A 27114-nucleotide genomic window follows, 5' to 3' on the forward strand; every position below is an offset into this window, starting at 1 on the left:
TAACATGGCTATTGAAAAGCAACAACAAATAAGCAGGCTTTCGCCACACACCCTAAAGAGAAAGCTTTTCTCATGCATTCAGGATAAACAACTGTTTCGTAAATTCGGGGTCTCATAAATACGAGGCAGAAGTGCTCACTTTCTGAAGTTTCAAACGAGGGACCGACGGGAGGAGCAGCCGCCGCCTCCCTCACGCCGGGGCGCCCCAAGCCGCCGCCTCACAGCCCCGAGGCAGCGCCCGCCCTCCCGCCCGTGCGAGGCCTCGGCACTCCTCCCAGCACCTGACGCCGATTCAACAGGTCTCTGTGCAGACACGGTGCCAAGCGGGGCGCCGGCGAGCCCGGCCCATAAGCTCACGCCTTTCCAAAACCCGTGGAGGTGCCGCGGGACCCTTCCGAGCCCACCTGAGAGGAGCCCGCGCCGCCGCCTGCCTGCCACCGCTCCTCGCCCGCCCGGGAAGAGCGAGACAGCCTGCCCGCCGCGCCTCTCCGCTCCCTCCCCTGCCTCTACCGGGGCCCGCGGGGCTCAGGCAGCAGCGGCGGCCCGCAGCAGCTCGGCGGCGCCCTGAGGGAAGCGCCGCGCCTCCCCTGTGGCAGCCGGCGATGGACCGCGGCGGGCTGGAGCCGCCGCCGGCCGCCGCTCACCAGGTACCGGGGCTGAGATGAGCGGCGGCAGGGAGGGGTGAGGTGGGAGGCTCTCCGCGGCTCAGCAAGCCCGCCGGCATTCACCTGACTTCGCTTTACTTTCCTCGGCCCGTCGCCGCGGGACGTTGGGAGTGGATGGGAGCGTGTGAACATTTGAGGGGCTCTGTGGCAGGTTTTGGCGGGCTTTATGGCGAGCAGCTGCAGGAAGCCTCCCGGGCGGTCGGCGCTTCAGCCCGGCTCCCCGGCTGTGCTGACGAGCTGACAGCAGCTATGGCTTTTTCATCTCTGTTCGGTTTCCCCCTAATTCGTGTGAGGAAGAAAGGCTCATAGATACCACGCAGGGAAAAAAATGCAACCTGAGGGGCCTTATTCTTGTGAGGTAGGGGAGCTGTGGCTGCTGGGCAGTGTTTCTTGAGGACCAGAACTTGAGCACCCTATCTCATGGTGGGCCCACTGCTGTCAATGTGATAGTGAGTGGCCCTGGCTGTCTCATGGCCTGCAGCCAGTCCCTGGGAGAGGACCCTACAAGAGGCAAACGCATCCCGTTCACCTCTTGGGCAGCCTTCCACGTTGCATAGCTCACCAGCATGCCTCCCAACAGGCATTCCCTCCCCATCTGCAGTCCCAGTGCACCTTCAAGGGTGCTAGTCTTCACACAGGAGCCATTTCACCTGTGTCACAATTTCTGTTGCCCTTGTCCTTTCTGCCAAGTCAAATGTGTCAAATTACGTTCATTTTCTTGTAACAACTGAAAAGAGGGAACTGGACTGTTCTAGTTCAGTGCAATTTCACATGTACTGTGCTGTAAGTAGCAGAGAGCATTAAAATTTCAGGAGGGAATGACAGTGATGCTTCTGCTGCTCAAATCAGTGGTGAAATAAAATGTAGCACCTGTAAGTCTAGATGAGAAACAGCTGAGGGAGAATGTTACCTATAAAACTGCATGCAATATGGAAAAGATAAGCAGGAATAGTGGTTGGTTTATGTGAAGATACAACAATTTTTGGGATGCCAAGTGGAAATATTTAATGGTAGATTCGGAACAAAGAAAAGTACCTGTCTCTTCATATGATGCGTAATTAAGATGTCATATGACATTGTAGATGCTAAAAAATACACATGGCTTCAAAAAAGGGGCAAATTCAAGGAGCAATCTATTAAGGGATGTGCACCAAAAATATATCTGCTTTGGGAAGTCCGGGATATGCAAACTGAGGAAAGCTGGGACAGGAAAGTTATTTGCTAACTAGCTATTTTTCATGTTCTTATACTCTTCCTTAGGTGCCTTCCATGGCCTCTTTCAGAAATGGGATGCTAGGCTATACTGGCCTTTGATCTAAGCCAGTATCACTCTTCTTATGTTAGTACTGCTTAAAGATTAAAAGGTTCCACTTAAATATGTAGCCCTCCTGGAAGCACTCTTGTGCGTGGCAGCTTCTACCACTATCTACAGATTACTTAGTTATATCAGTCATTTAATTTTTTTTCCAGGAGAATTGGTGACAAGCATCTGAGTTTGTACTACCTGCTATGTATGTTAAATAGGCTCCTGCATCCATGAAATGGTAGTTTTATTTTCATGGTAACTACACAACATTTTGCTTTTGTAGAACACAGGTGGGCATTTTCTTCATTAAATGCATGTTCCTCTTTTGAATTACATGACTTCATTTAAAATACTGGCCTTCTAATGAATGATTCTAAAATGTTCTTTGGCAGCAGAGTGATGATCTGAGGACCATTTTATGCATGCTTATAAGGAAATGCTTTTTGAAGATAAGAACTTTAATTTTTGAAGCTACTGGCTACAAATTGTGCTTTGAAGTTTGGTTTGTACCAGACCTTCCCACATAAACTTCCTGGGACTAGACAATGTTATAGTGTTGTTAACTATTTGTAATGAACTAAACCATTGGATGACACACAAATATTTAAAATGCTGGATAAAACCTTGAAATAGAGCATCTTCAGATGTTGGCATACTTTACTAGCAACTCTTGAAATTGATTTCATTCCCCTGATTCGAGGGCCTATTTTTACTGACCAGTTGTATTAGCCAAAATGTTTTCAAAAATACTTGATTCACATTTCTGCCTTTGGAACATGACTAAAAAGCTCTTTGTTTAACAGCCTTCCTCTGAGTTCATATACGTTTCTGTCCTTCCACTTATTTTTTTTCAGAGAAGAATTAATTACAGAAGATTATGGGTCAGACTTATACAGGAATTAGATGCCTAATGCCCCTTTGATTTCTCACTGAAAAAAATGGGATTTAGTTATCAAAATACCTCTAAAAATCTGAGTCTATGACAATTTTTTTTTGATCTTGACTAGACTATGTGTAAAATCTTTGTGCTCACCTATTTTTCTCATGCATAATGTTATCATTGTCTTCCTGAAATAGGTAGAAACGGATGACCAAACAGCACTTGTTAATAAGCCCAAGAACAAAGGAGGAAACAGTGATCTGGCATCAGCTGGATTTAACATTATCAACTCTATCATAGGATCAGGCATTATAGGTAAGTATACTTTTCTTCACTACCCTGTGTTCAGCCTTGTTTATACGTGCATGACTATCCAGTTTGGAGAATAACACTGTCATCTTACTTTCTGCTGCTGTTCCTAAAGATTTTTCCCTATTTTTATTTGCTTACTATGCAAAAATGCAGAGGTGTCAGCTGAGATCACATCTCACAGTGGTAAATACCCTACCGCCTCTTTGCCATAATGATCAGAGAAAACTGGTTGGGCAGGTGCTGACTGAACTTCATACTTAGGCAACACTTTGTCCACTAAAGATGATCTTTCTGAGGTTATTAAGCATGCTGGTCCAATTTGGGTGATAGCATTTTTATTAATCTGAATATGTCTTTATTTTGGTCATCACAAATAAGTATTTGGAAAGGTTCTTCTATAATCTCTCCTTTTTTTATTTACAGGATTGCCATATTCAATGAAGGAAGCTGGTTTTCCACTAGGAGTACTGCTTTTATTTGGGGTTGCCTATATCACAGGTACTCTAAAAGAAGTTTCTGTTGTGAAGTGAAAATTAGTCTTGCAATGTTTAGCTGGTCTTGAGCTTAATGTTACCTTAAACAAGTATATCTATGACAATAAAAATGACAAATTTTTTCCTTACATCACTAATCCCTTGAGCAGATTAGTAAAAGTAGAGAATTATACCGTACAACATATAAAGCTGCTTTTTGTGTGCAATTTATTTTCGTAAAGCCTAGTTTCTTAGACTAGGTCAAGGTGACATTTGGAAGAATAGCTCTTATTTGTGCCTCATAATCACCTGTTGTAGTCCACTGTTTTTACCCTAATTAAGTGACTGATCCTTGAGTGGGTTGTATATCACTTCTTTTAAACATACCACAGAATGAAAACTTTTGGTTGTACTGTGATTTTGAATATTTTACTTAAATTTTTTTTGATGAATCATAATTATTTACCTTCAAAAAGGGACAAGCTTTGAAATCACATGGTAAATAAACTTAAACATAAGTAAATCCATTGCAATCAGAGGAGAATTTTTGTAAGGACTCTGTGGATTCAAGTCTTAAAATGGCATGAATGGCACAAATTGTTACCCATATGCTGAGCAGCAGTTGATGCTTTTCATTGCTTATAACATCATTTAAGGGTCTGCATAAATGATTGATGTTTGACTAGAGGGCAATATAACATAAGGAATATGTTCAATATGAAAGGAAAATTTTCTCTATGGCTGATGGCAAAATACATTAATGAAATCGTATCATAAACATAGCTCAGAAATTTCAGTTACTTTCCTGATTTGTCCTTTGCATTTCTAAGTATTCTGAAGACTTTATAGCCATAGGCCCAGAACTTGTGAATTAAACTCAGCATTTTATTATGTTAAAGATGTGGCTCAATATATCTTGCACAAGCAAATTATAACTATAGTTACAACTTTTTGACTTGTAGCATTTAAAGTACAGGCTAAGTATATAATATTAGCATTTATTTTCCATAGTTTTTACTGAATAATTGGCAAATAGCTGTTTGAAAAGTATGCTGAAAAGTATTTCATTTGGGGGGATGTTTTTGAATTATGCTGGGTGTAGTTCTAGATTGGCAGACATATACAATTTTAGGTCATTTAACGATAAATCTTTTTCAAGTTTTGTGAGTCTAAAATCCCTTGCTAAAAAGACTTAATATTTCTTGTGCAAGATCAGCTCAGTATGCAACATAATTGATAATGAACAATTCTGTATTTCTGTTTTTGTCTGCTCCCGATTATAGTGTAAGTGAGTATATATTGTGTAAGAATTGCATATGCTCGTGGTAATCTCTGGATTGGCTTTCACATTAACAAACGGTAGAGATCTCCTTTGTAAAGACACTGAAAATTTTGTAATTTTAGTAATTCCCAGAAGATAATAAACACCAATACTGTTCACAGAAAGGAACTGTTCCTATCGCAGCATAGATTACAAGCTAAGTGAAAGCCAGATGAGGAATAGACGAGGTCTAGCTACTATCTGTCAAGACATCTGCACTAAGGTAATAAATTCTGTGCTGTAACTAATCTGGACTGGAAAAATCCCATGGTGCTCAAATGAATACTAAAGCATAGCTTGACATAACAGCAATATTTCGAACTGTGCTTCATAAAAAGTTGAGGTTCAATGTAGGAGTAATTCGGCTTTGACATCAGCTCTGTCTCAAGGCACATTGCTTCACGGTTTTCCAGATAAATCACTTTGTGCGTGTTTTATTTTAAAAGTATCCAATAATAATGTTTATAATATTTTTATCATAAACAATGGAGAAGACACAAAATACTAACCAGGCTTTATCTTTCACAAACTTAGATAAATAGCTGAGTAAAGTGATTGAGAGTTCTACCACCATGACACAGGCAGTACTCGCATTTTACCCCCTTTCAGGATATAATCAAAGGCTTCATCCATTCAGGAGGCCTCTGCATTATTAATTGAATTTTCCTTTTTTGGTGCTCATAACAGTTCTCATTCTCTTTGACCATACTGAAAACCAATGAAAATGAGTCGGTTTCTGCTGTCCCTAAGAGGGAAAGCTGGAATTTCCTTCCAATATGAGCCTGTAACTCCTGGGTTTGGTGGATTGAGATCCTGTGCAAGATTTCTCATCCCTGTTCTTCCCAGTGCCACTGTTTTCCTTTTTACAGACTTTTTTTTAAGGAGTAAAAAAGATGAGCAGTAACCAACCACAAGTTGGCTCATACTGTCTTTAACAGTAATTCTATATTTTAACAGATTATTCCATTATATTACTGATCAAAGGAGGAAACCTCTCCGGTACCAACACCTATCAAGAGCTGGTCAGAAAAACTTATGGTCTTGTAGGTTATCTAATTCTTTCAACTCTTCAATTTTTATATCCATTTATTGGTAAGATCACATAAAATATAAATGTTTAAGTTTTATAAATAACAAGGTTTTTCACATTTCCTCATTCTTTTACTGGTTAAATATTAAGAACTCTGTAAAGAATATACTGTATATGCCTCTTTCCTATAAAAAAAAAAAAAATTACTTGGTGTCTTCTGAAGAACTACTGAGGAAGAATTCAATGAATTGGAGGACCAGAATAATAGAAATGAACTTAAATGTAATAGCAGAGAAATTCATGATCGCACACTTAATGACAAAAGTAGCTATGAGAAATAGCAAAGAAGAGGTTCTGTTCTAGAATGAGTAACAGAGCACAAAGTTGATGTGCCTGAAGCAAAAGGAAAATATGACTTTAGAACTATATTGAATTAATATTTTTCCAAAGATGTAGTATTACTGTCATTGGAGAATCCACTGAGCAGATCTTCCTTGAATATTGCGTGCAGTTATTGTTCTTCAAAAGCATTAATTCAGGCTCATACCCAATGAGCTACTAGGAAATTGGGCAGTCAAGACCCCTTTGAAGAAGAAATAGTAAAAGAACAAACAAGTATAATCTGGGCAGGAACTAATTAGACCAGAAGTTTAAAATGAAGTGATATTCTGAATCTGTCCCCTACAGTAGTAACATAATTAAATCAAATCTTAAATAAGCTTGGTATTTTCACACATGGAGCTGCAAGAGGTGGTGACTTGAGATACCAAGAGTCTGGACTATGACCGCAGAGTCCCACATCAAAATTCCTACTTTGGGAATAATCAATCTGAATTTATTACAGATAGCCAAAATTTTTAAGGGAGTCAAGTTACTGTTACTGCAGGCAACAATGTTACACATGTTGACTTAAAGAGTATAATTACTACTTCATAAAGAATATGGGAAAGAATTGTTACGATCTCAGTCCTTACGCTGGAACCAGTTATGTGTATGTATGTGCTTCAGTTTATTTCCATAAGTAGTGTTAATGACTTACAATTTCACAACAGTGAATATTTATGCATTAGTTAAGGTCAATACTTGTATGTATGCTGTCTAAATGGTGAAGACCACATGAGTATATAAATATATTTTGTGTGTATGTATACACACACATGCACACATATACACACTTCTAGTGTAGAGTAAGATAAGAATGAAATATGAATGTTAAGGCCACAGTTCTTATTAACGAGAGGAAGGAATGGAAGTCAATATCTGATATCTTCATCTATTTTCTCCTCTGTTCTTCTGGTTTAAAGCTTTTGCTAACTTTTTACATGAGCTAGGAAGTCCTGTGCATTTGATTGCAGGACTGATTGTTAGGCTAACACGGGAACTTTACTAAATAGAAACAAGAATTTGAAAATAAACTGGCAAAGAATTGCTGTTAGAAACAAATAATTTTAAAAAGCATATTTTTCATCTTCTGAAGTAAGTTTATAAGCAGGATGGCCTTGCTTATCCAGACTGGATTCTTGCTGAGGTTGTACCTGTTTAAAAAAAAAAAAAAAAAAAATAGGAAATAAAGGAGAGTGTTAAAGAAGTTTTTTAAATTTTGTTTTAAACCTAAAACTTGAGAAGTTGTTGGTGCTAGCCAGAATTCATACAAGAGGGGTAGTGGCATATAATCCTGAAGTCTACGAAATATGTGTATTAAATGTTTATAAAATATTTCATATTTGACTTGTACTAACAAAAAATTTTATTTTCTTTAAGCTATGATCAGTTACAACATAATAACAGGAGACACTTTAACTAAAGTTTTTCAGAGAATTCCTGGAGGTAAGATGCATTGAAAAATTCAGAACAGGGAAAATGTATTGGACAGGAGGATATCATAAGTGTTTAGGGATTACCTGTTACTTTGCTTTTAAATTACTCTTAAAGGTAGTTCACGTTAAGAACTTGAAGCATATTTGTATGAGTGTGTTTTGGTGAGTTTTTTTTTAAAAAGTCTTTCTCAAATAAAACCTATAATCCTAGTCCTTGGTTATCATTGGACTCAGTGTCACTGAAGAGACCACATGCTTCAATGAAATACTAAGCAAATAGAAGGAATCTTCCACAGTGGTTTATTTACAAGGTCATCATATCTGTCATCTTTTTTTAGATATTTCCTATAATAATCATTTGAATACTGAAACTGCACTTCATCTAGTGAGTAATTCTGGATTACTTGCAAATAATATAATGGATTTAATCCTTACTTAAGTATATCTGTAATAGTTGGTCATGGACTCCATATGTAACTTCCAGTTCTCTTAGATACTCACTGCAAAACCAGATGTGGCACTTGGAGCTTTTTAATTCATGCACTTGTTACCCTTCCTCTGCTGTAAGTTTTCACAGCAGAATCAGTGGAACAATTTGTGTGCACATTTCCCATCTACTTTAGCACAAAGTTAAAACATTCTTCAGTGCGAAATTAAACTAAAAAGAACATGTCTGCAATGAAGTGGAAGTTAGTATTTGTATGAACTGTTTGATTTCCACAAGAGAACTATGATTTTTAGCTGGTGAAGCCTGCAAGGTGTGGATGCAGTTTTAACTGTCACACTCTGTTCTGTGAATACCTGATCAGGTTGATAGTGATAGTGAATATCTAATAATTTATATACAATGTGACTTCTGTAATAGGAGGAACCCCCAGCATGGCACATCTTTTCACTGGCTGGTAGAATGCCTGCCTGGAAAGAGGTGGGAAAGCATTATAATCTCCCAAAGAATAGAGGGAACTGAACACAGACTTTCCATGTCAATTGCCAGTCACTTTCCAGCCATAATCATTCAGTAAGCTTTCATTCAAGCCCATGATTCATGGTAGCCTGACTGAAACTGAGATATGTTTTATTTTAAGTTGTCATTGGATTGAAAAAAACCACCAGTTGTACAAATAAATCCCACTGATTGCAGGGAGTATTATAACATTATTGTTGCCTTCACATGATAATCTGTATTTTGCAAGTGGACACCAGCTGACAGCAAGAAAGGAGGTGCTCAAAAGAAACCTCAAAATTAACTTATTTAGGGTCATTCTTTAAGAATTTGCTTATCTTCAACAGCACAGTAATTGATGTCAACACACAGTGTCAAAAAATCCTTGAGTAAATGGCAGAAAGAAGCAACAGAATGCTTTACTTGACCCAGGCATGATGAAAGAAATACTAATCTATATGTAGAAATGCCAGGCTTCCAAAGTTTGGTATAATATATCCCATATGTTACGCATTTGGTTTGAATTTGCAGAATTCTTGTGATTATGCACATGCTGTGTATGGTTTCCTCAAGGTTAGTTAATGCCTAGTCTTTATTTCAGTTTTACTTAGCTTGAGTAAAGGAGATAAAAGCCTGATCAGCATCAGAGTTTGTTACTCCTAGCCTTTCAAACATAACTAATCTGTTCCTCATGTCAGTCTCTTAGAGAAATAAATTGTTTTCTTTTTTGCTTTAGTTGGACCAGATAATGTACTTACTGACCGTCACTTCATAATTCTTCTTACCACCATCGTCTTTACCTTGCCTATATCTTTATATCGAGACATAGCAAAACTGGGAAAGGTAAATCATAATAGCATTTGATTTTTGGTTTACTTTTCTGTATGCCATTAGAAAATAAGTGTCAGTCTAACTTAATGTATTTGAACTCAATTACATCTGGCTAGAGCATGTTAAATATTTTAAAAGTTCAGACTGTCTGCTGTCCTAAGAAAGATCAGAAAACTTGGAATAGTTTAAGCAAAACTTTGGTCTCCATATGAATTGCTGGAGTTTTTCCATCTACTGCTAGTAGAACTTAAATCTTGTAAACACTGGGTGATACGGGCCTGATCTTGAAATGCTGAGCACTGTTGATTAGAAATGTTTAAATGGGAATATCATTTAAAATTAGACAAAGAGTTGCAATTGGCTAGTTACTCAAAAAGAATAACAAATTAAAAGATGATGATATAGGACAAGCTTTCTAATTATAAATATTTGATGTGATATTTAGAACTTTACTTGGTTGTTAATTATTCTTAGGAAAAAAAAGTACATTATACATTATGCTGCTTAATAAGAGGACAACCTTTCAGCAGCTTACTGACTGAAGTCATGTTTTTACCTTTACAGGTATCGCTTATTTCTCTGATTTTAACTATTGTCATCTTGATTATTGTAATGGTGAGAACAGTAACATTCAGTCCAGAAGTGTGAGTATTCTTCCACTTGCTACAAAGCGAATTTTTGATCATACGTAATCTGTTATTTCACTATTATCTATAGGTGTATAGTTTTGGAATGTGGCTGTTTTGGGAGAGACAGATAATTGAAAAAATAAACCTGTATTAACAGTAATACAAAATGAACTGCTAAAACATACTTTATCTCTTTTTTTTTTCTTTTTTTTTTCTTTTTTTTTTCCTTCTATTGCACGTAAGCAAATTTAGAAAAAGTCTCAAAAAACCTACAGGTTGATTGGAAATTGCAGGTGGTATGGCTAATAGCAGGTGGCTCCTGAATGGGTGTGTGAGGTTGTTTGTCATTTGAGAAATCTTTAATTTTGTCCATTATTGTCAGATGGCTGATATTGAAAATCTTAAAATAGATAGTATCTTAGGAATATTTCTTTTTCTGTTAATATAATGATTTCATAATAAAAGCTGAATACAAATAATGAAAAGAAAAAAGAGAACACAATAATAAAAACTTTATTCTGTCAATTGAGAAAACAACAATATAAGTATGCAAAACTGTTTTCCAGCACTCGTACTGTGAAAGTAGTATTTAACATTGGACATTGGAGTGTTCTAGACAATTTAGTACACATGTGGCAATATATTTATAATTATATTGCAACGAAGTGTTATGAATCTATTATCTTTAATATATCTTCACATTTAAAGGATAAGGAAAAAGGCAGACCTTCTAGGCCATAAGTAATGTGGTGGGTGCTGAATGCTTATTTATTTATTGGAATAGTTTTATATAGTATTTCTAATGTTTCTTTAAGAAATGGATTTTTCCACCATGATTTTCAGCAGTGTTACGCATAATTGTTAATTTGTCTTACTGCTATGGTACTTGGGTTAGTTGCAGGATATTCATGTTTAATACTAGGAAGATGACCAGAATAGCAGTTTCTAAGGTTGTACCAGATGATGTTGTCTATCATCCATAAAATGATGGACTCAGAACAGTGTGGGACTTCCTCCCCACCATCTTGCTGAAGCAGCATGTTTTTCATGCTGTGTGTTAAAGGGGTATTTGAAAGGGTAATCTCAAAATCCTCTGTCAAAAAAGAAAGAATGGTTATATATAATGGTTAAATATATATTATATATACGTATATATAATCTATCTAATGGTTACTGATGACCTTGTTACTAGGGTGACATTTCTTCTCAACGGTTGTGATGCACTGAGAAATATGGAAGGCATGGTTTTATTTTTTCTTACAATAAGTAATGTTGGGTTTTGAGTGATTCCTGAAGTTTTCCTTTTTAATTCTTTAGAAACTTCCGTTTTTGCCTTTACACTATTGTTTTCAAAATGCATCTAGCAAGCTGATAAACTGTTAATCAGATCTTTTTGCCTCACAAACATTCTATCAATGTCTATTTTTAATATTTTTACTATTTGTATTTTACAGTTAGAAATAGACATATACTTTAATTATTAAAATCCTCTTCTAATATTTTGTTAATGGTATAATTGTATGCCATCTCTTTTTATACAATGAGAATAAAGAACACTAATACATTTTAATATGGGCCTCATCATAGTGTTATAACAAGTGAAACAAATAACGCATTTACTGTAAACCCTTATTAAAATACAATAGAAGTTGGTGTTTTCAAAGAGATGTAAAAAATCATTATTATGAAACAGTGCTTAGATCTGTCATATAGGAAAAGAATTTGTACAATCCTAGATAAAGGCTTGATAGGGCCAAGAGACAATATTTAATCCCTACCATTGTTACACTTCAGAACTGATTGTATGCCTGTCATTGATGACAGGTGATTGTCTAGTTTGTTCTTGGCAATTCCATGATTTCCTATTCCAGTTCTTAACTAGCCTTTTCTTATGAATTCTTCCTAAATGTGTATCGTATGTCTTTTACTGCATTTCATGCTGGTTGCTTTTTGGCCTAACCACAGTGGACATGGACAGCAAACTGTTTATTCTTTTTCAAATGCTTAAAAAACACCTGTAAAGAGCTGTAGCTTGTTCCCCTTTGGTGATCCTTTCTATAGACTAAACAAACACAGTTCCTTCAGTGTTTCTCTTACTTGTTATTTCCTGTGCTATTGATCATTCTCAATGGCTGCCTTAAGTTCTCTGCAAATTAAAGTGAGATGGTGGTGCCCCAACTGCCTGTGGCATTCCCATTGAGGAGCAGAGAAGAAAGATTGATGTATCTTACATGCAAAGTGTCTTGAGGTCCCTTTCAACTCTATCTTTTGGGGATTGCCATGCTCTTGTTTATGTAACCTAGTTTGATGTTTGTGTCTTTGGAAAGTAGCATGACGTTGTGGACATGCCTTGAGTTTGCAGTCTAATAGAAGCACCAGGCCTTTCTCTGCAGAAATGTGAGCTGGCAATTTTTCCTTTCTTTTACTCTGTTTTCATGAAGTTTGGGGTTTTCTTATCCCCCACCCCTCCTCTGTTCTTGTAAAGCCTTTCTTTTCCCTCTGAATAACTGTAGAATTTGTCATTACAGAATTGAATACTGCTTTATCAGATGATATCTCCATTTACTGACATATTTATGATTTTCTTTTTTCACCCTGTTCTCTAGCATGCTTGTGTTAACTGCACATTTCATGCTTTCTGTTAAGGATGCTTCTTACTTTTTGTTCCATCATTCAAGTTACTGCTCAGTACATTCAGAAGCGCTGCACTCAGGTCAGGTTCCACTGGAATCCTGTTTGGTTATCTTCCCACTTTGATAATTACTCTCTCACTTACCTTTATATTTTTCAAAGTGAAGATTGCTTCCCTTTGAGAGGTACAACAAGATTATCTGGGGATGATAAAACTGTCTTTCTGCTTAAATTCAATCCATTTTCCAGTTGAAAATTCTATCTATTATTTGGACAACAGAAAATATTATGTTTCCTAGAAACCTTCTGCAATGTGTTAGACAACTTTATTACTGTTTTTAATGATTTGATATGCTTGAAACTGTAGATTGAAAGACAGCAATTATAAGTCTTTGGAGTATTGCATTTTTATTTATTTATTTTTTTTTTAGTTGCTTTGGGAGTGGGGCTGGTTGTTCAGGGACATTCTAGGGATGTTATTTTCTTGTTAGTTCTCAGGAAAAAAATAATGTATTTATGATGAGGGATTACTTGGTTTAATTTATTTCCTCTTATGACAAATATGAAACTCGGGTACTCTTTTTCCCAGTTTTGCTTTTGATTAATATCATCCATATGATTATTGTTGACTGAAGGACATAATAAACCTGCAGATAAAATCCAGTTTTTTTTAAATTCTGGACCCAGAGTTTAATCTCAAGTTTAAGATAATTTTGATAATCCATTCTTTACTTTATTTCCACCTGCTAATAGCTGGGTGTTTTTCTACTGTGATCAAAAACAATGGGTTAGAATTATCTCAAACTGTAAATGTGCAGTATGTAAATACTGCATAGAATAACTTCATGCTTCAAAGCTGAAAATAACATTCATTGCTGTAAAAAGCAATATTTTATATAGCTTATGAAGATGGATCATTTTAATTTGGTGTTCTTTTGGAAAGAATGTCATGATGTCCATGTCTGCATAATACATATATCTCTCGGAAAAACTTCAAGATTATCTGCTACACATAAATAGGATGTGAGAATTACTCAGCTGGCAGCTGATCACAGGGACAAAACACCAAGTGTTCAGGAAAATAACTTGAAAGTAGAAAGTTGATTCTTTCTTTCATATAAATAATCCAATAGTAAGCAAGATAAAATTTAATGTGTGATGAAATTAAAAAATAAAACTAAGCTACTGTATGTTTACAGAACTCTTAAGTAGTTCATTAAGGAAGAAAGAGGAGTTAAAGCAGCTGTAATTAAGTGAGGCTGACATAGTTTTGCCTCGTCTGTGTTTTTTAACAACCAAGATGACTGATTAATATAAAATTCAAGGCTGATGTGAGCATTACTCATTTTCTTTCCATTATATTGGTTTAAATTATATTCAGCATCTATAAACTTTTTCAGTGTCTCTAAACTTTTAAAGATTAAACAAAAACTAAAAAGGTATTTTACCTTAGAGTAGAATTTAATTGAAATTTTACAATTAATTTCCTAAATGTCTAAATCATTGAATTAAACCTGAATTAATCTGCCATGTGTTCTTGGATGATTTTGATAACTGCTGGTTTGCACGTAAACTTGGCAGTTTGTCACTGATCTTAAATCCAAAACAATGGAACTCTTTTGCTCATTCAAACATGTAGCACCCCTGTGAAACATATGACTTTGCTTCCTCTCTAAAAATTAACTTTTTTTTTTTTTTTCCTTCAATCAGTTTTTCATACCTGTGAGCTGGGTTCAGATCAGGGATGTATGTTTCTCTTGCTCTCCTTAAAGATATTTTGCTTCTGATGCAATCTGTTGCTGTATTATATTTGGCAGCATTTCTACATAAATGACAGAAAAGATTTTTTGCATAACATGGATCTTAAGATGGGCAATATTATACTGTAAATGTTTTACAAGAAGTAGAAGATATGCTGTTTTAGACCACCAGACAAATTTGGCCAACTTTTACTCATGATCTGGATGTGAAATACCTTTTACCCCATTAGGAGGTCTTAACCTTTGCCTGGCTCATTTGTTCTTTTCATTTTCCCCTGTTCTTATGTAGGTAAACACGAATATTTTCAAAACTTTTTTAAACTCACTAGCACGTTTATTGTGCTATACTTTCCCTTAAGTATACTGAAGACTGAGTAGAGTCTTATTTTCTTAACCTCTAGGCTTTCTTCATTGCTAGGCTTCACTACCTTCCTAAGGACAGTTCTTATTGTCAGTCTGTCTTGCTGTTGGCTGAATTTCAGCTGAGATTTTCTTCCCATCTGGGATCTCCCTTGGAACATCTTTTTTTTCTATCTTTTATTATTTTTCTTCCAAGGATCACAGTTGTAACACAAAGTAAAAGCTGAGAGGTAATATGACTTCTGCTATGTGTGATAGACAGTACAGCTCTCAACAAGTACATTTAGTATCATAAACGTATTTCTTCTGTTAACTTTCATTGTGTTTTATCTAACTACTTCTCCTTCTCCAGCATGAAAAAAACTTTGTGTTCATGCAGGCATAGCCTGTGTTTTTATACACTGAGTGAGGAGCAGTAAGCTAGCTGGTTTTGTCATTTATGGATATTTGCAGCTACTACTACTCTTGTATTAGCAGCAGTTAAAATCTTCCCCTAACAATTCCTAACAAGAATGTAGGTCAAACTGGTTAGAGCAAAGGTCCTTCTCAAAAAAAAAAATCCATCTTGAACAGTAGCAGCAGGTTTGAAAAAGCAGAACAGGTATAGTGTTACCTGGTATTCTTGTGACAGACTCTATCAGCCTGTGTATGCATCTGCCTACACATACATATATTTATATGAATGTATGTATGTTTACCTTGACAATTGATACTTGATATTTCCATTGGGTACCCTTTGTCTTGTAAGTCATTTTAAGTGGTTGTTCACTGTATGGCTCTTCCATACATAACAGCTACTGTTTCCTGACACAGTTTTCTCTTTCCCAGTCTGAAGTCTTATTTTATATAGACACTTTCGTGTCACCTGCACCCTTTTCCAGGAGCTTTGCAGAAGTCTGTATGTCCTGTATGCAGACTGGACTTGAAGGTGATTTGTTGTTGATACAGTGAGAACTCTAGAGCTGTTGACTCTTAGTTCTAAACAGTCAGAAATGAAATGTCTTACTGTGTTGCTTTCAATTAGTTTACGTACCACATCTGTGCGAGATCCATCTATTCCCACAGTATGAAAATGTTTTTCAAAACACACGCAGCAGTATTTGACTTACTGTAAGAAATAGTCACATACTGTTGCATATGTCATCTGTACCAGCGTGCATTGTATGACATTGCAATCTGCTGGTAGTGTTCAAATCATGAATCTGAAATTCTTCCTTAGTTCCGCAACTAGAATGGAAGGAATTTATCTTCTTAGGCTGCTAAATAAGCAGGATTTTGTTCTTTTGGATTTTTTTCCCCCCAAATAATATTCCTAATGTGATTTGTTATTCATCCATAAAGCAAAGCTATATTTTGGTCTGTTGCATATTGCTAGTGCATAAGCGAACACTGTGCAGGGGGAAAACTAGCTCCTGTGATTTTTTTTTTTTTTTTTAAATTGATTGTTTGGCCGCTTTCTTCAAAATGTTTCAGCTGAAATTCACATGCTTTCTACATTCCATTTTTTAAATTCCTGTTTGTAGGAGCTTATAATATAGCTATACTGTTGCACAAGATGTACCATTTTCACAGAAATTAAATGTGTTTCAGACAAAAGCATTTTTTATTTCTGTGCATTTTAGAAATATTTTGGTTTATAGATAAACTAAGTGTTAATTATTAATAGAAAAGGAGGTGAGAAGACTTCCACAAATTCTGTTGTCAAAGAATAATATAAAAAAAAAAATTCATTCTGCATGTTTGATATCAAAGCTGACCTCTAGTGGTTATAGAATGGAACAGTTGTAATGTTAGCTTTCTGTATTCTATTTTTATTTTGAAATTGTATTGATTATTTTTTTTCCCAATCAGATGTGAAGTTTTCTTGAAAAATAATACATTCAAAATTATGAATATGAATTGTCCACAGACATCTCTAGTGGTTTGAAATCAGTGGCATCAGGTTATGGGAGACTATATAAGGATCTACAGCAGCTATAGCAGGTTGGAACTCATGTTTCACAAGAGAAATGCCAGATATCTATATTTCATCCATAGTATTTCTTACATCTACATGCTGAGTCTGAGAATGTTTTAGGAGGGCCATACTCAGCTGCATAAGTCTAGAAGCAGTACGTTACAGTAGTCAAGTCAATATACTGCATCTGAGGACAAAAATGAACTTGACTTTGATGCTCAGGTTCTTTTCACTTCAAAGTTAAGCTTAGCAGCCACAGCTTAAGAGCTGAAAAGGTGCTCTGAGTCTGAACTAAATGTGCATTAGATATGGTAAAACTGGTTTTTTAATATGGAAAAGGTAGGATTGACTATTTGAGCTCTCAAGAAATAGTAAGATATGAGTCCTGAAAGGGGAAACAGCTACATATTTTTTGTCATCTTTTTCTTTTTAGGGGGTGGGGATGGAGTTTAAACATTTGAAAGCAATGAAACCTAGCATAGCGTGTGCCATTATGGCTGTCAAAACCAGCTAGTTATCACCAGAGAGAGGGAGAGAAAAAGCTGCCATTGTTACCTTCACAGAACTGGTGTCAGTGTGTGATGTCAGAGTGCCGTACTGCTTTCTAGGGCAGTAGGAAAATAGCAGCTAAGGCCTCAGGTGGCAGCAGCTTTCCCTCTAAATAAAAACAGAACAATCAAATGTGGCAGCAGCCAACTTTTTAAGAGCAAGCTTCTTTATATTGTTCCTTTGTCTGTGCTTCAGTATTACAAATATAATATTCAACTGGCTTGTGAATTTCATTTATTATTTTTAGCAAAGTGTAGTTCCAGAAAGGATGTTTCATGTCCTTCCCCTTTCCTTCATTTTGGCTCTTTATTCAGAGAGGAAGTTCATGCATCAAATGGATTTTAACAAAGTTCCCTGGTGGTTTTCTGTGGTCTTCCTTTAAGAATTACAATCACCAAAGGTTCAAAATTGTGGGCATATCTTAGAGGAGCAGATTTGGGGGATATTACATTCTTGCCTGATTATAAAAGTCTCTATATACTCTCTTACGCTTTAATTTATCACTCCTTTGGGAACTAGCAGAATCCCTTTACTATGAGGAATAGTTAGAACAGGTGTAAAGAAAGGCAAACTGCCTCACTTGATTTGTAGCCTAGGAAAAAAGCATTTCTAGACTGCATGGATTACATGTTCAAATTCAAAGGAAGAATTTGTCTCTAAATATTCAGAAGAGATTTTGGGTTGAGATGACCTTACTTAGAATCAGTAAAAGCTTTTATCTTGCCTGTTGGTGTTTCTTGGTATATGATGACTTGAAGAGTTTATTTACAAAACTGGTCGCTGAAACAGGCTGACATTTTTGGCTGTAAAAACTGATTACAGAAATATTTCAGTCAAAACAAGGGATGTGAGAAGGGTATCTCCCTAGTTTCAACTTATTGTTGATGAACACCGTGGCCTACTTCAGAGAGTTCTGGAGATCTGACTAGCAGTTCTGAGTATAAGTTATTTTTAATAACTGATAGTTGAAAAGAGGATAATCTATTAAAACAAATGTCTGTTTTAGTCCCAAATCAGAAAATGCATGGATATTTGCAAAATCAAATGCAGTACAAGCCGTTGGGGTGATGTCATTTGGTAAGTAATTTTTTTCAATATTCAGATCAACTGTAAGAAATTATTTAATATTTTGGATCTAGAAATTGCATTTTTTTAATTGTTATTTTTTTTTATATTCTTGTTAAGCTGATTTAGGAAAAAAAATTAAATTGACTGAGTCATCTATATGAATTTAATTGTTATGGTTTAAGACATTATCCCCATCCACTGCCCATCTGGCTTTAGAGGCTATTGCCACTGTAGCAGAGACAGTGGTGTGGCATGTGAATCCAGCTCAACTGCCTGGGTCATCTTAAAACACCTGCACCAATAGGATTAGTCTAACTGATAAACTGAGGAGGCTGTGATCATTCTGTGTTCTCTTAGATTACCTCTAACAGAAAAATCTTACACTCCAATGCATACATTTGCTAGAGAGGGCCTGTTGCTTCCCATTTCTCACAATGAATCATTCAGGTGAGTCTCAACTCTCCTCCATTATCCTCATTCTAAAATCTGTTCCTACTTGCAGGGTCTGGTATATTACTTCTTGGTAACGCTGCGATAATCTGAGGCCTCCCAATGCTTGCTGCTGCCTAAAATGGATGTCATAGGAAGTCTGAAAGCAGCAAATGGCTCTGTGAATTTAAAAAAAAAAAAAAAAAAAAAAAAAAAAATCTCAGAATTGCTATTGAGTTCTTAAGCAAAAGAAAAGTAGGAAGAGGAAATAGAGGTGGAATGGAGGTGTGGAGGGTGGGAAACAGCGTGACATTTTAGGATAATGTAATTGGAATAATCTCAGGATGAATATAAACCATCAAATAAGTAAGTGAAAGTTCAAGCCATTTATCTTTGCCACTCATTGCAGGATTAATGTTTGTATTTAACATGAGTGGCTTCAAACTGTGCTGTGTCTCTCCTACCTTCAAATATACACTCTGTAAACTTATTTTATATGCATGAATTCATACATTTGCTTTAACTGTCATGTCTGTTTCAGCATTCATCTGCAACCATAACAGCTTTTTAATATATGGGTCTCTGGAAGAACCCACGTTAAAGAACTGGTCTCGAGTCACACATGTGTCTGTCTCACTCGCTGTTGTTATCAGTGTAGTATTCGCTGCGTGTGGATATATGACTTTTACAGGATACACAGAAGGTAAACTGCTTGATCCCTCAATTTTGGTGCTTGCTGTAATCCTTACATTTCCACCTTTCTGTCTGACTTTTGCTGTTAATATCTTAGTATGATTTTGGCATTTTTACAATCACTATGTTTGGACAGAAATCGTTAGGACAGTCTTTGTAGTTACCCAAAAACCAAAACAGGATACAAAGATGTCAGCTATGTGCTAACAGGCATCAGATTCCCAAGCGTAAGCCTCACAGGTGAAAGTCCCCTTTGAATACTTCCATAATCAAAATACTTCTGAGGACTAAACATCTATAACTTAGCCACATGGTCCACTATCAGAGAGCAGTAAGAACAAAAATTGCCTTGATTTTTCTACAGGGTGCCTGGCATATATTCCTATACATTTTCCTGTATCTTTTCCTGTCTATGCTAATATAGCATCCTAGCTCTGACTTAGAGATATTTCCTATCTTTACAACAGCTGTTCTGCTGTAACTAATCCTACTGTCACCTCTGTGGGTATATGAATATGTGTATAAGTATAAATATATATAATCAATGTTACATCATACTATTTAACATCATTTTGTTGAAGTAGAAAAGGTGCTTTCAGAAGAACAAGGCAAATTTGTTCAGTGCATTAGCTTCTTTGGGGAAAAGTACACATTTCATAAGCAAGCAGATTTTCTGTTATTTAATAGTGCTGTTCCAAACTGTAGAAGGTGGCTTCCAAGCTTTCTCCTTTCCTGATGAGCAGCAGCATGTAGTTCAGAACAGAGGAATTGTAGGATGGGGGTTACTGGTTGATCTGTCCTTTTTTCCTGCTTCTAGTGCTGTTTATGCAGAATAACTTACTGTCCTAGATGCAACTGTAGCTAGACTAAGTGCAAACTGGCTGAGATATTTCGAGTATAGAAAGCTCTGACTGCAGGTATCCCTCAGCATATGACTCTACTGTAAGCAGGTTCTGTCTTACCTTTTGTCTCCCTTGTCAAAATCTTTTGGCTGTTTTCTCTGAAAGTACACCTTATTGCTTCTTCAGTGCCATTGTGATCCTAAAAGTCATAAATCATAAGATGGTATAGTAAATGGGTAGAAAAGACCTGATAGGTCAGCTGATCACTGTCTTGCAGTGTCTCTTGTGCCTCAGAGATCATTATTCCAGCTTCTTTGTGGTAAACACTAAGCAAGATGGTGATTTGATTCTCTACCAATGCTTTTGTTGTTAGATGTAAGATTTGCTAGGCAATAATCCATATGTTTGTAATGGGCTTTCAGGGTCAGAATATTTAAAATCCTGCAGTTTACCAGCTGTGACTAAATACTATCAGGGAAATGCAGTTCTTCAGAGGTAACTCCCTGGTCTTCCTTGTGTAATTGTTGTTGTTCTAGGCATTACATTTTTAAAGGAAATGTATCTTTTACATACCAGCTTTCTTTCTGAATCTGTCACATATTTATTTAAACAAGCACCAGCATCTTGTACAAAATCTGTGCTAAGGGGAATATAACAGATTAAAAACTCTGATGTGTGTATGTTAAAAGATTTTTGAAAAGTAAATGCTACTTGAAATAAAAACACTGCTACTAGCAGGATAAGGTGGAAGTTCCTTCTGAATGTAATTTGTCACTGTAACTACAGTTTCTTGACATGTGTCAGGAGAGGGGATCAGAAAGTCTCAATTACTCCAGTAACTCCAGTAACTTACACTTCAATTTGCAAATAGGCAAATGACATGAAGTTCAAACTAATTGATGTTTTGCTATGCCTCAGGAGATATATTTGAAAACTACTGTAGAGATGACAACCTTGCTACATTTGGAAGGTTTTGTTATGGAGTTACTGTAATTCTGACCTTCCCCCTTGAATGTTTTGTGACCAGAGAGGTAAGAATTTATTACATTCTCCCTTTAACAATGTTGATATATATTAATAATATTCTCACATTATTAATACATATTGTAGCTGAATTCAATGCTTAATCTGTAATAAAGATCAGTATATCCTATCCTGCTACATGCAATGAGTATGGGGTACTAGTTGTACTGCTTAGATTCTGACAATATAATGTTGTATTACATTTATTATAATATTATCCAACATTATATTAATAATTACTTAATAATATCAGGACTTCTTAAAATTCCAAGTTTGGCATAAATGCCAGTGGTGGTGTTATACTGAGAACAGGCAAAAATAGCATATTTATCATGCTTACTAGTTGTGCTTTGTGAAAGTATCTCTATCTAGAAAATCCATCTGTTCAATAAATAATTGTGAGTGGTTTTTATTCTATAGTGGGCAAATGAGAAGAAAGTAAGTATACCCTAAATCCTGCAGGTATAACTAAGTCAGTCTTACAAGTGTTTTGTAATTTTGGTAATGCTTGTTATGATTTATTTTTGGAAGCGGATGAAGATGTTTTCTTGAAGCAAGATAGGTAAAGTTCAGTCAGTATATTCTCACCCATTCTTTTAGTTTCCTAAGGTTAGAAGATTTGGAATAAGCTGTTTGTTAACATAAAGAGCAAAATCAAGGTTTAAAATTGTGGTTCTGTTTCAGGTGATTGCCAATGTGTTTTTCCATGGGAACGTCTCAACAGTTTTCCATATTGTTGTGACAGTAGTTATCATTGCTGTGGCGACTGGTGTATCATTAGTGTATGATTGCCTTGGAATAGTTTTAGAGCTGAATGTAAGTGAACCTGTATACTCTTTTATTTAATAGATCGCTTTTTTATAAAACAGAACTCTGCAAAATCCACAGCTCTACTGAAAATCTTATGTAATTTGACATAGTAGTCAGTAGAAATGTTAGCAGGAAAAAAGGAATTATTCACTGCTTCAAAATCAGATAATTAAAGAGAAAGGAAGTTCAGGGTGTAAAGTTCATATGGTTGGGGAGGGCTTTTAGAATGGTTCTGGAGATATGGCAAGTGGCTATGACTTGCCTCATGTATTTAAACTGCAGTGGAAATCACCAAAATACTCATCCTAACTGTATTGCAGGACTGAATCTAGCATTTCTTTCTCTAATCCCTGCTTCTGATGAAGTTGGCAAATTACCAAACACTGGGGCAGATCCTAATGACTGCCTTGTGCCAAAGGGGCAAAAAACAAAGTGGGGTGGGGAGGAAGAAAGAATAAACCAGTAGCAGTGAGACCACAGAGATAGTAACTGGAATTTTTCCCTGCTTTGGACTTAGCAAGGAGCAAAACTGAGTAATTACATAACCTGAGTGTATGATTTCTAGGAGGAAACTGCTTTGCCAGTAAACATTCCTGTGTCTGGTATCACCTCATAGCAGAGATGGAGCTTACCAGGCAGGCCACACAAGGCACTTACTGCCTTGAACCAGTTTTAACACAAGTTTATGTAACTTTTTTGGTTAGCTGGAACTTCCATGTAGTCTACTTGAGTCCTAGACTACTAGTTAGCAAAGTAGATTTACCAGATTAAGTCAGTCTGGTTTGGCACAGAAAGTACATTTAATCAAAGGGAATATTAAAAAAAATAATAATAATACAATCTTCATTTATCATAAAATCATAGAATGATTTTGGTTGGAAGGGACCTTAAAGATCATCTATCTAGTTCCAACCCCCCTGCCATGGGCAGGGACACCTTCCACTAGACCAGGCTGCTCAAAGCCCCATCCAACTTGGCCTTGAACGCTTCCAGGGATGGGGCATCCACAGCTTCTCTGAGCAACCTGTTCCAGTGCCGCACCACCCTCATAGCAAAGAACTTCTTCCTTCCATCTAATCTAAATCTACCCTCTTTCAGTTTAAAGCCATTACCCCTTGTCCTTTCACTACATGCCCTTGTAAAAAGTCCCTCTAGCTTTCTTGTAGGCCCCCTTTAAGTACTGGAAGGTTGCTATAAGGTCTCCCCAGAGCCTTTTCTTCTCCAGGCTGAACAACCCCAACTCTCTCAGCCTGTCTTCATAGGATAGGTGCTCCAGCCCTCTGATCATCTTCATGGCCCTCCTCTGGACTCACTCCAACAGGTCCATTTCCTTCTTATGTTGGGGGCCCCAGAGCTGAACGCAGTACTCCAGGTGGGATCTCGTAAGAGCGGAGTAGAGTGGGAGAATCACCTTCCTCTACCTGCTGGTCACGCTTCTTTTGCTGCAGCCCAGGATACTGTTGGCTTTCTGGGCTGCGAGCACATGTTGCTGGGTCATGTTGAGCTTCTTGTCAAACAACACCCCCAAGTCCTTCTCCTCAGGGCTGCTCTCCATCCATTCTCCACCCAGGCTGTATTTGTGCTTGGGATTGCCCTGACCCATGTGCAGGGCCTTGCACTTGGCCTTGTTGAACTTCAACAGTCTTGATATCCACCAGTTGAGAAATATGAATAGGCAGTCTCTATATGTGAAAGTAAGTATATGTGATCTGTCTTCTCAGAAGGCTTTCTGTCCAGCGGAAGAGCTGTCTTTTGGCTCTTCACCACAGAGAGCATTTGCTGCTGTTTCTCTGACTCTGCTTACTTTTTTTCCTGCTTTCTGGTTTTAAAACAAAACACAAGCCATTGTGTTTGCCCTGGGGTAATTCCCCAAGGAAACCATACAGTCATACAGGTGTCAAGGGTAGGGTCCACAGATTTTGCTGTGCTATTCTTTTACTGGGTTGCTGGTTTGTGTTGCTTCACATACTTAAGAGTCTCAGTTTTTATGAAGAAGATACTTTGTGCATGTGCCTATTTTTGATGTCTGTACTGTTCATTGTTAACAGGTTCTACCATAAAAATATACAAAAGTTTGTACAAACAATGATGCAAAGATATTCAGCAGGCTGGATTACTACCTCACCATAATTAAGTTGAAACATAGTGTTTGTTAAGTATGTGACAAAGTAAATGTTCAACATTTTCTGCATAAAAATGCTTTCTTTTGGCAAGTAGGTCATGTTAATCTGCCGTGGCTTTACTATAAAAAGCATTTAAGAAGGTGCTTTTTATCTGTCCCTATCTAAGAGAGCATTTAAAGAGGAGCTGAATTTTTAATAAGAGAGGAGGTTCTACTCTCTCAAAGGGAGCTTTGCTTTCATAGTGAAGTCAACCTAAATCAGGTCATAAATGTAGAAATTGATCAGAATTCTTTGAACTGCTACATGATGTTTCCACTTTTTTTTTTTTTTAGGCAGTATTATATCTAGACTCCTACATGGAACAATCTTAAATATTTTAAGTCAGTTACAGTATTGCAGAACTATTATGTTTGGACTTTTACTGTACTTCTATAGCTGAGAAACTTCTGGTAATCAGATTTAATAGTACTTGCAACATAAAATATTCTGTATCAACAAAGCAAAAGCATTTAAATAAATCTGAACTTTTTCAAATATTTTTACAGATATTTTAGTAAGTTATTTGTGACTTTGAAAAGAAAGTTTACCATATAGTAACACTGGAAAAGGCCTCTATTCTCTGGCTTTACTGTTGTGTCAACCTAATCACAACCATTTTAAAATTTAGGTTTTTCATTTTCACATCTAAATATACATGCTTATGAGGGTTTTTCTATTGTTGTTTCCCACACACAGGGAGTTCTGAGTGCTACCCCACTTGTTTTTATCATCCCAACAGCGTGTTATCTAAAGCTGTCCAAAGAACGATGGAACCATTCAGATAACCTCATATCCTGCCTGATTCTTGCTGTCGGTGTGCTAGTGATGACAGTTGGGTTTGTTTTGACTATCTTGCATCCCCAGGAATGTAGCCATGGAAAAGAAATGTTCTACTGCTTCCCTAGTAATGTTTCTTTTCACAACAGTACACTTCCACCATAGGTAGCACATCAATCTCCAGACTAGATCAGGTACCTCTCGCAGCAAGCCATACATGCCAGTTTAAAGGAGAGTGGAACAAAGAGCTTTCATTTTGATAGGGACTAAGAATATTAAACTGTATAACTGTATTTACACACTTGGTTTTATGCTGCCATCCTTTTCCAGATAAGACTTAAGTTTTAGCTGTTGAAACAGAAATTCTCAGAGGTGCCTTTCAGTAGACATTACTTTAATAACTTGCAAAAATATCAAAAAAGGCTGCATTTTTTTTAGCTTAGTCTGCAGTGTTGTTTAAAAGCTATAAATGAAATGTTTAGGAACGTAAACATCTCCCATGTTTTATTGCTGTCATTTAGTTTTTATTAATTTTATATTCTTTTCATGTATATTTATTAGTACACTATATTACGGGGTTTTTTTGGAAGGCCTGAAAAAACAGTATGTCTGGGTTTCTCTCTGTGTATTAAACTACTGCTGTTAAATTGAAAGACCCCTATTAATTCTGTCTTTGATTTTGCAATAACTGTCCTTTAGTGCTGAAAGCATCCCTTGTACTGGCTCTTGAGTCAAGGGCAATTTTGTATTCTGACTGAGCTGTAACTGATACAATTCAACTGTAACTTACAATTTGTGGTCTTCTAGTTAAAAGATATTGCATGAATAAATCCACACAGGTGAATTTAAAAAGATTCAAGTAAATGGTATTTGTAAAAATTTCAAGATTGACAGAGAAGAAAATGACATGTGTAACAAACACAGCTTAATTCTTACATTTATAACCCTATTTACTATTTCTGAAACTGGACTGAAACATTGCGATATGCCAGGCATGTGCAGCTTGAGCAAATTCTGTAAGAAAACATTCTAAAATTGGTTATCATTCTAGTCCTCTGATTCTTTTAATACATGTCTATTGATTTTGTCATGGTTTGTTAAATTTTGGTGATTTGTTATGTTCTCCAAAATTCATTTAACATTAAGGATTCATGTATATGTATGTTAAGATATACATCTGCATATATAAAAATACATGCACACACATGCCTAAAGAATATGAGTAATTTGAAGTCGAGAATTAGTAATATAAGTATCCTTTGTATCAGTACTGGGATTTTGAAAATGTTTTGTTATCAAATCGAACTGTGTACTTTGAATTAGTTTTTGCATTATTGTGGTCGTTGTGGTTCCTTTTGCCAACCATTCCTTGACAACTGTATGTATAACGCTACTCCATTTTTTTATGCTGCTAAATGAGGTGGTGATGGTTTTTGTCTACAGTTCGTCCTGCGTGACAATGCTATTTCATTCAAGACTTCTAGCTAAATAGATCTTTAAGTAAGGGTAGCTAGGCAGTGATAATACTCATAAGAATTACACACTTTTTAAAAGCAGTGCTTTCATAATAAATGTTTTAAGTATTGTTGGGGTTTTTTTGTTTGTTTTGTTTCTTTTTAAGTTCTAAAGCTCTTAGAGAGAACTGGGAGTCTTATTGTGCTTTAATTTCCCTACATAGAGTCAACTTTGAGAGTGTAAATTTATCTGTTGTCCAGCTACCTGGTACTGTTGACAGAGAATATTTTTCGCCAGTTTAGATCCAGCAATAGCTGATTTTTGTCTTAGCTGTGAGTGAGTAGTTGCTGGATAGATTCCCCTTCTTCTATGCCAAATGGAGTTAAATAAT

At 36.4% G+C, this 27114-nt stretch overlaps 1 protein-coding gene across 1 annotated transcript; it reads left to right on the forward strand.

Moving 5' to 3' along the window:
* The first annotated feature begins 302 nt into the window (after positions 1-302).
* Positions 303-25746, forward strand: SLC38A11 (solute carrier family 38 member 11). Its single transcript, XM_030018109.1, has 12 exons — positions 303-647; positions 3049-3166; positions 3587-3661; positions 5915-6049; positions 7749-7814; positions 9484-9590; positions 10143-10222; positions 18471-18541; positions 19503-19664; positions 21415-21527; positions 22204-22335; positions 25188-25746. The coding sequence occupies exons 1-12, from the start codon at positions 603-605 to the stop codon at positions 25431-25433; spliced, it is 1350 nt and encodes a 449-aa protein (XP_029873969.1). The 5' UTR covers positions 303-602; the 3' UTR covers positions 25434-25746.
* Positions 25747-27114: the final 1368 nt, after the last annotated feature.

Source organism: Aquila chrysaetos, chromosome 6 (assembly GCF_900496995.4).
Source record: "Aquila chrysaetos chrysaetos chromosome 6, bAquChr1.4, whole genome shotgun sequence".
NCBI classification, from domain to species: Eukaryota; Metazoa; Chordata; class Aves; order Accipitriformes; family Accipitridae; genus Aquila; species Aquila chrysaetos.

What these genes read in the sequence shown, in the direction of transcription:
- SLC38A11 (XM_030018109.1), top strand. Translation starts at nt 603, where the DNA reads ATGGACCGCGGCGGGCTGGAGCCGCCGCCGGCCGCCGCTCACCAG. An exon ending in TTTTCAGAGAATTCCTGGAG is followed by an intron (nt 7,815 to 9,483) that starts GTAAGATGCATT and finishes TTTTTGCTTTAG; the next exon opens with TTGGACCAGATAATGTACTT. An exon ending in ACATAGCAAAACTGGGAAAG is followed by an intron (nt 9,591 to 10,142) that starts GTAAATCATAAT and finishes TTACCTTTACAG; the next exon opens with GTATCGCTTATTTCTCTGAT.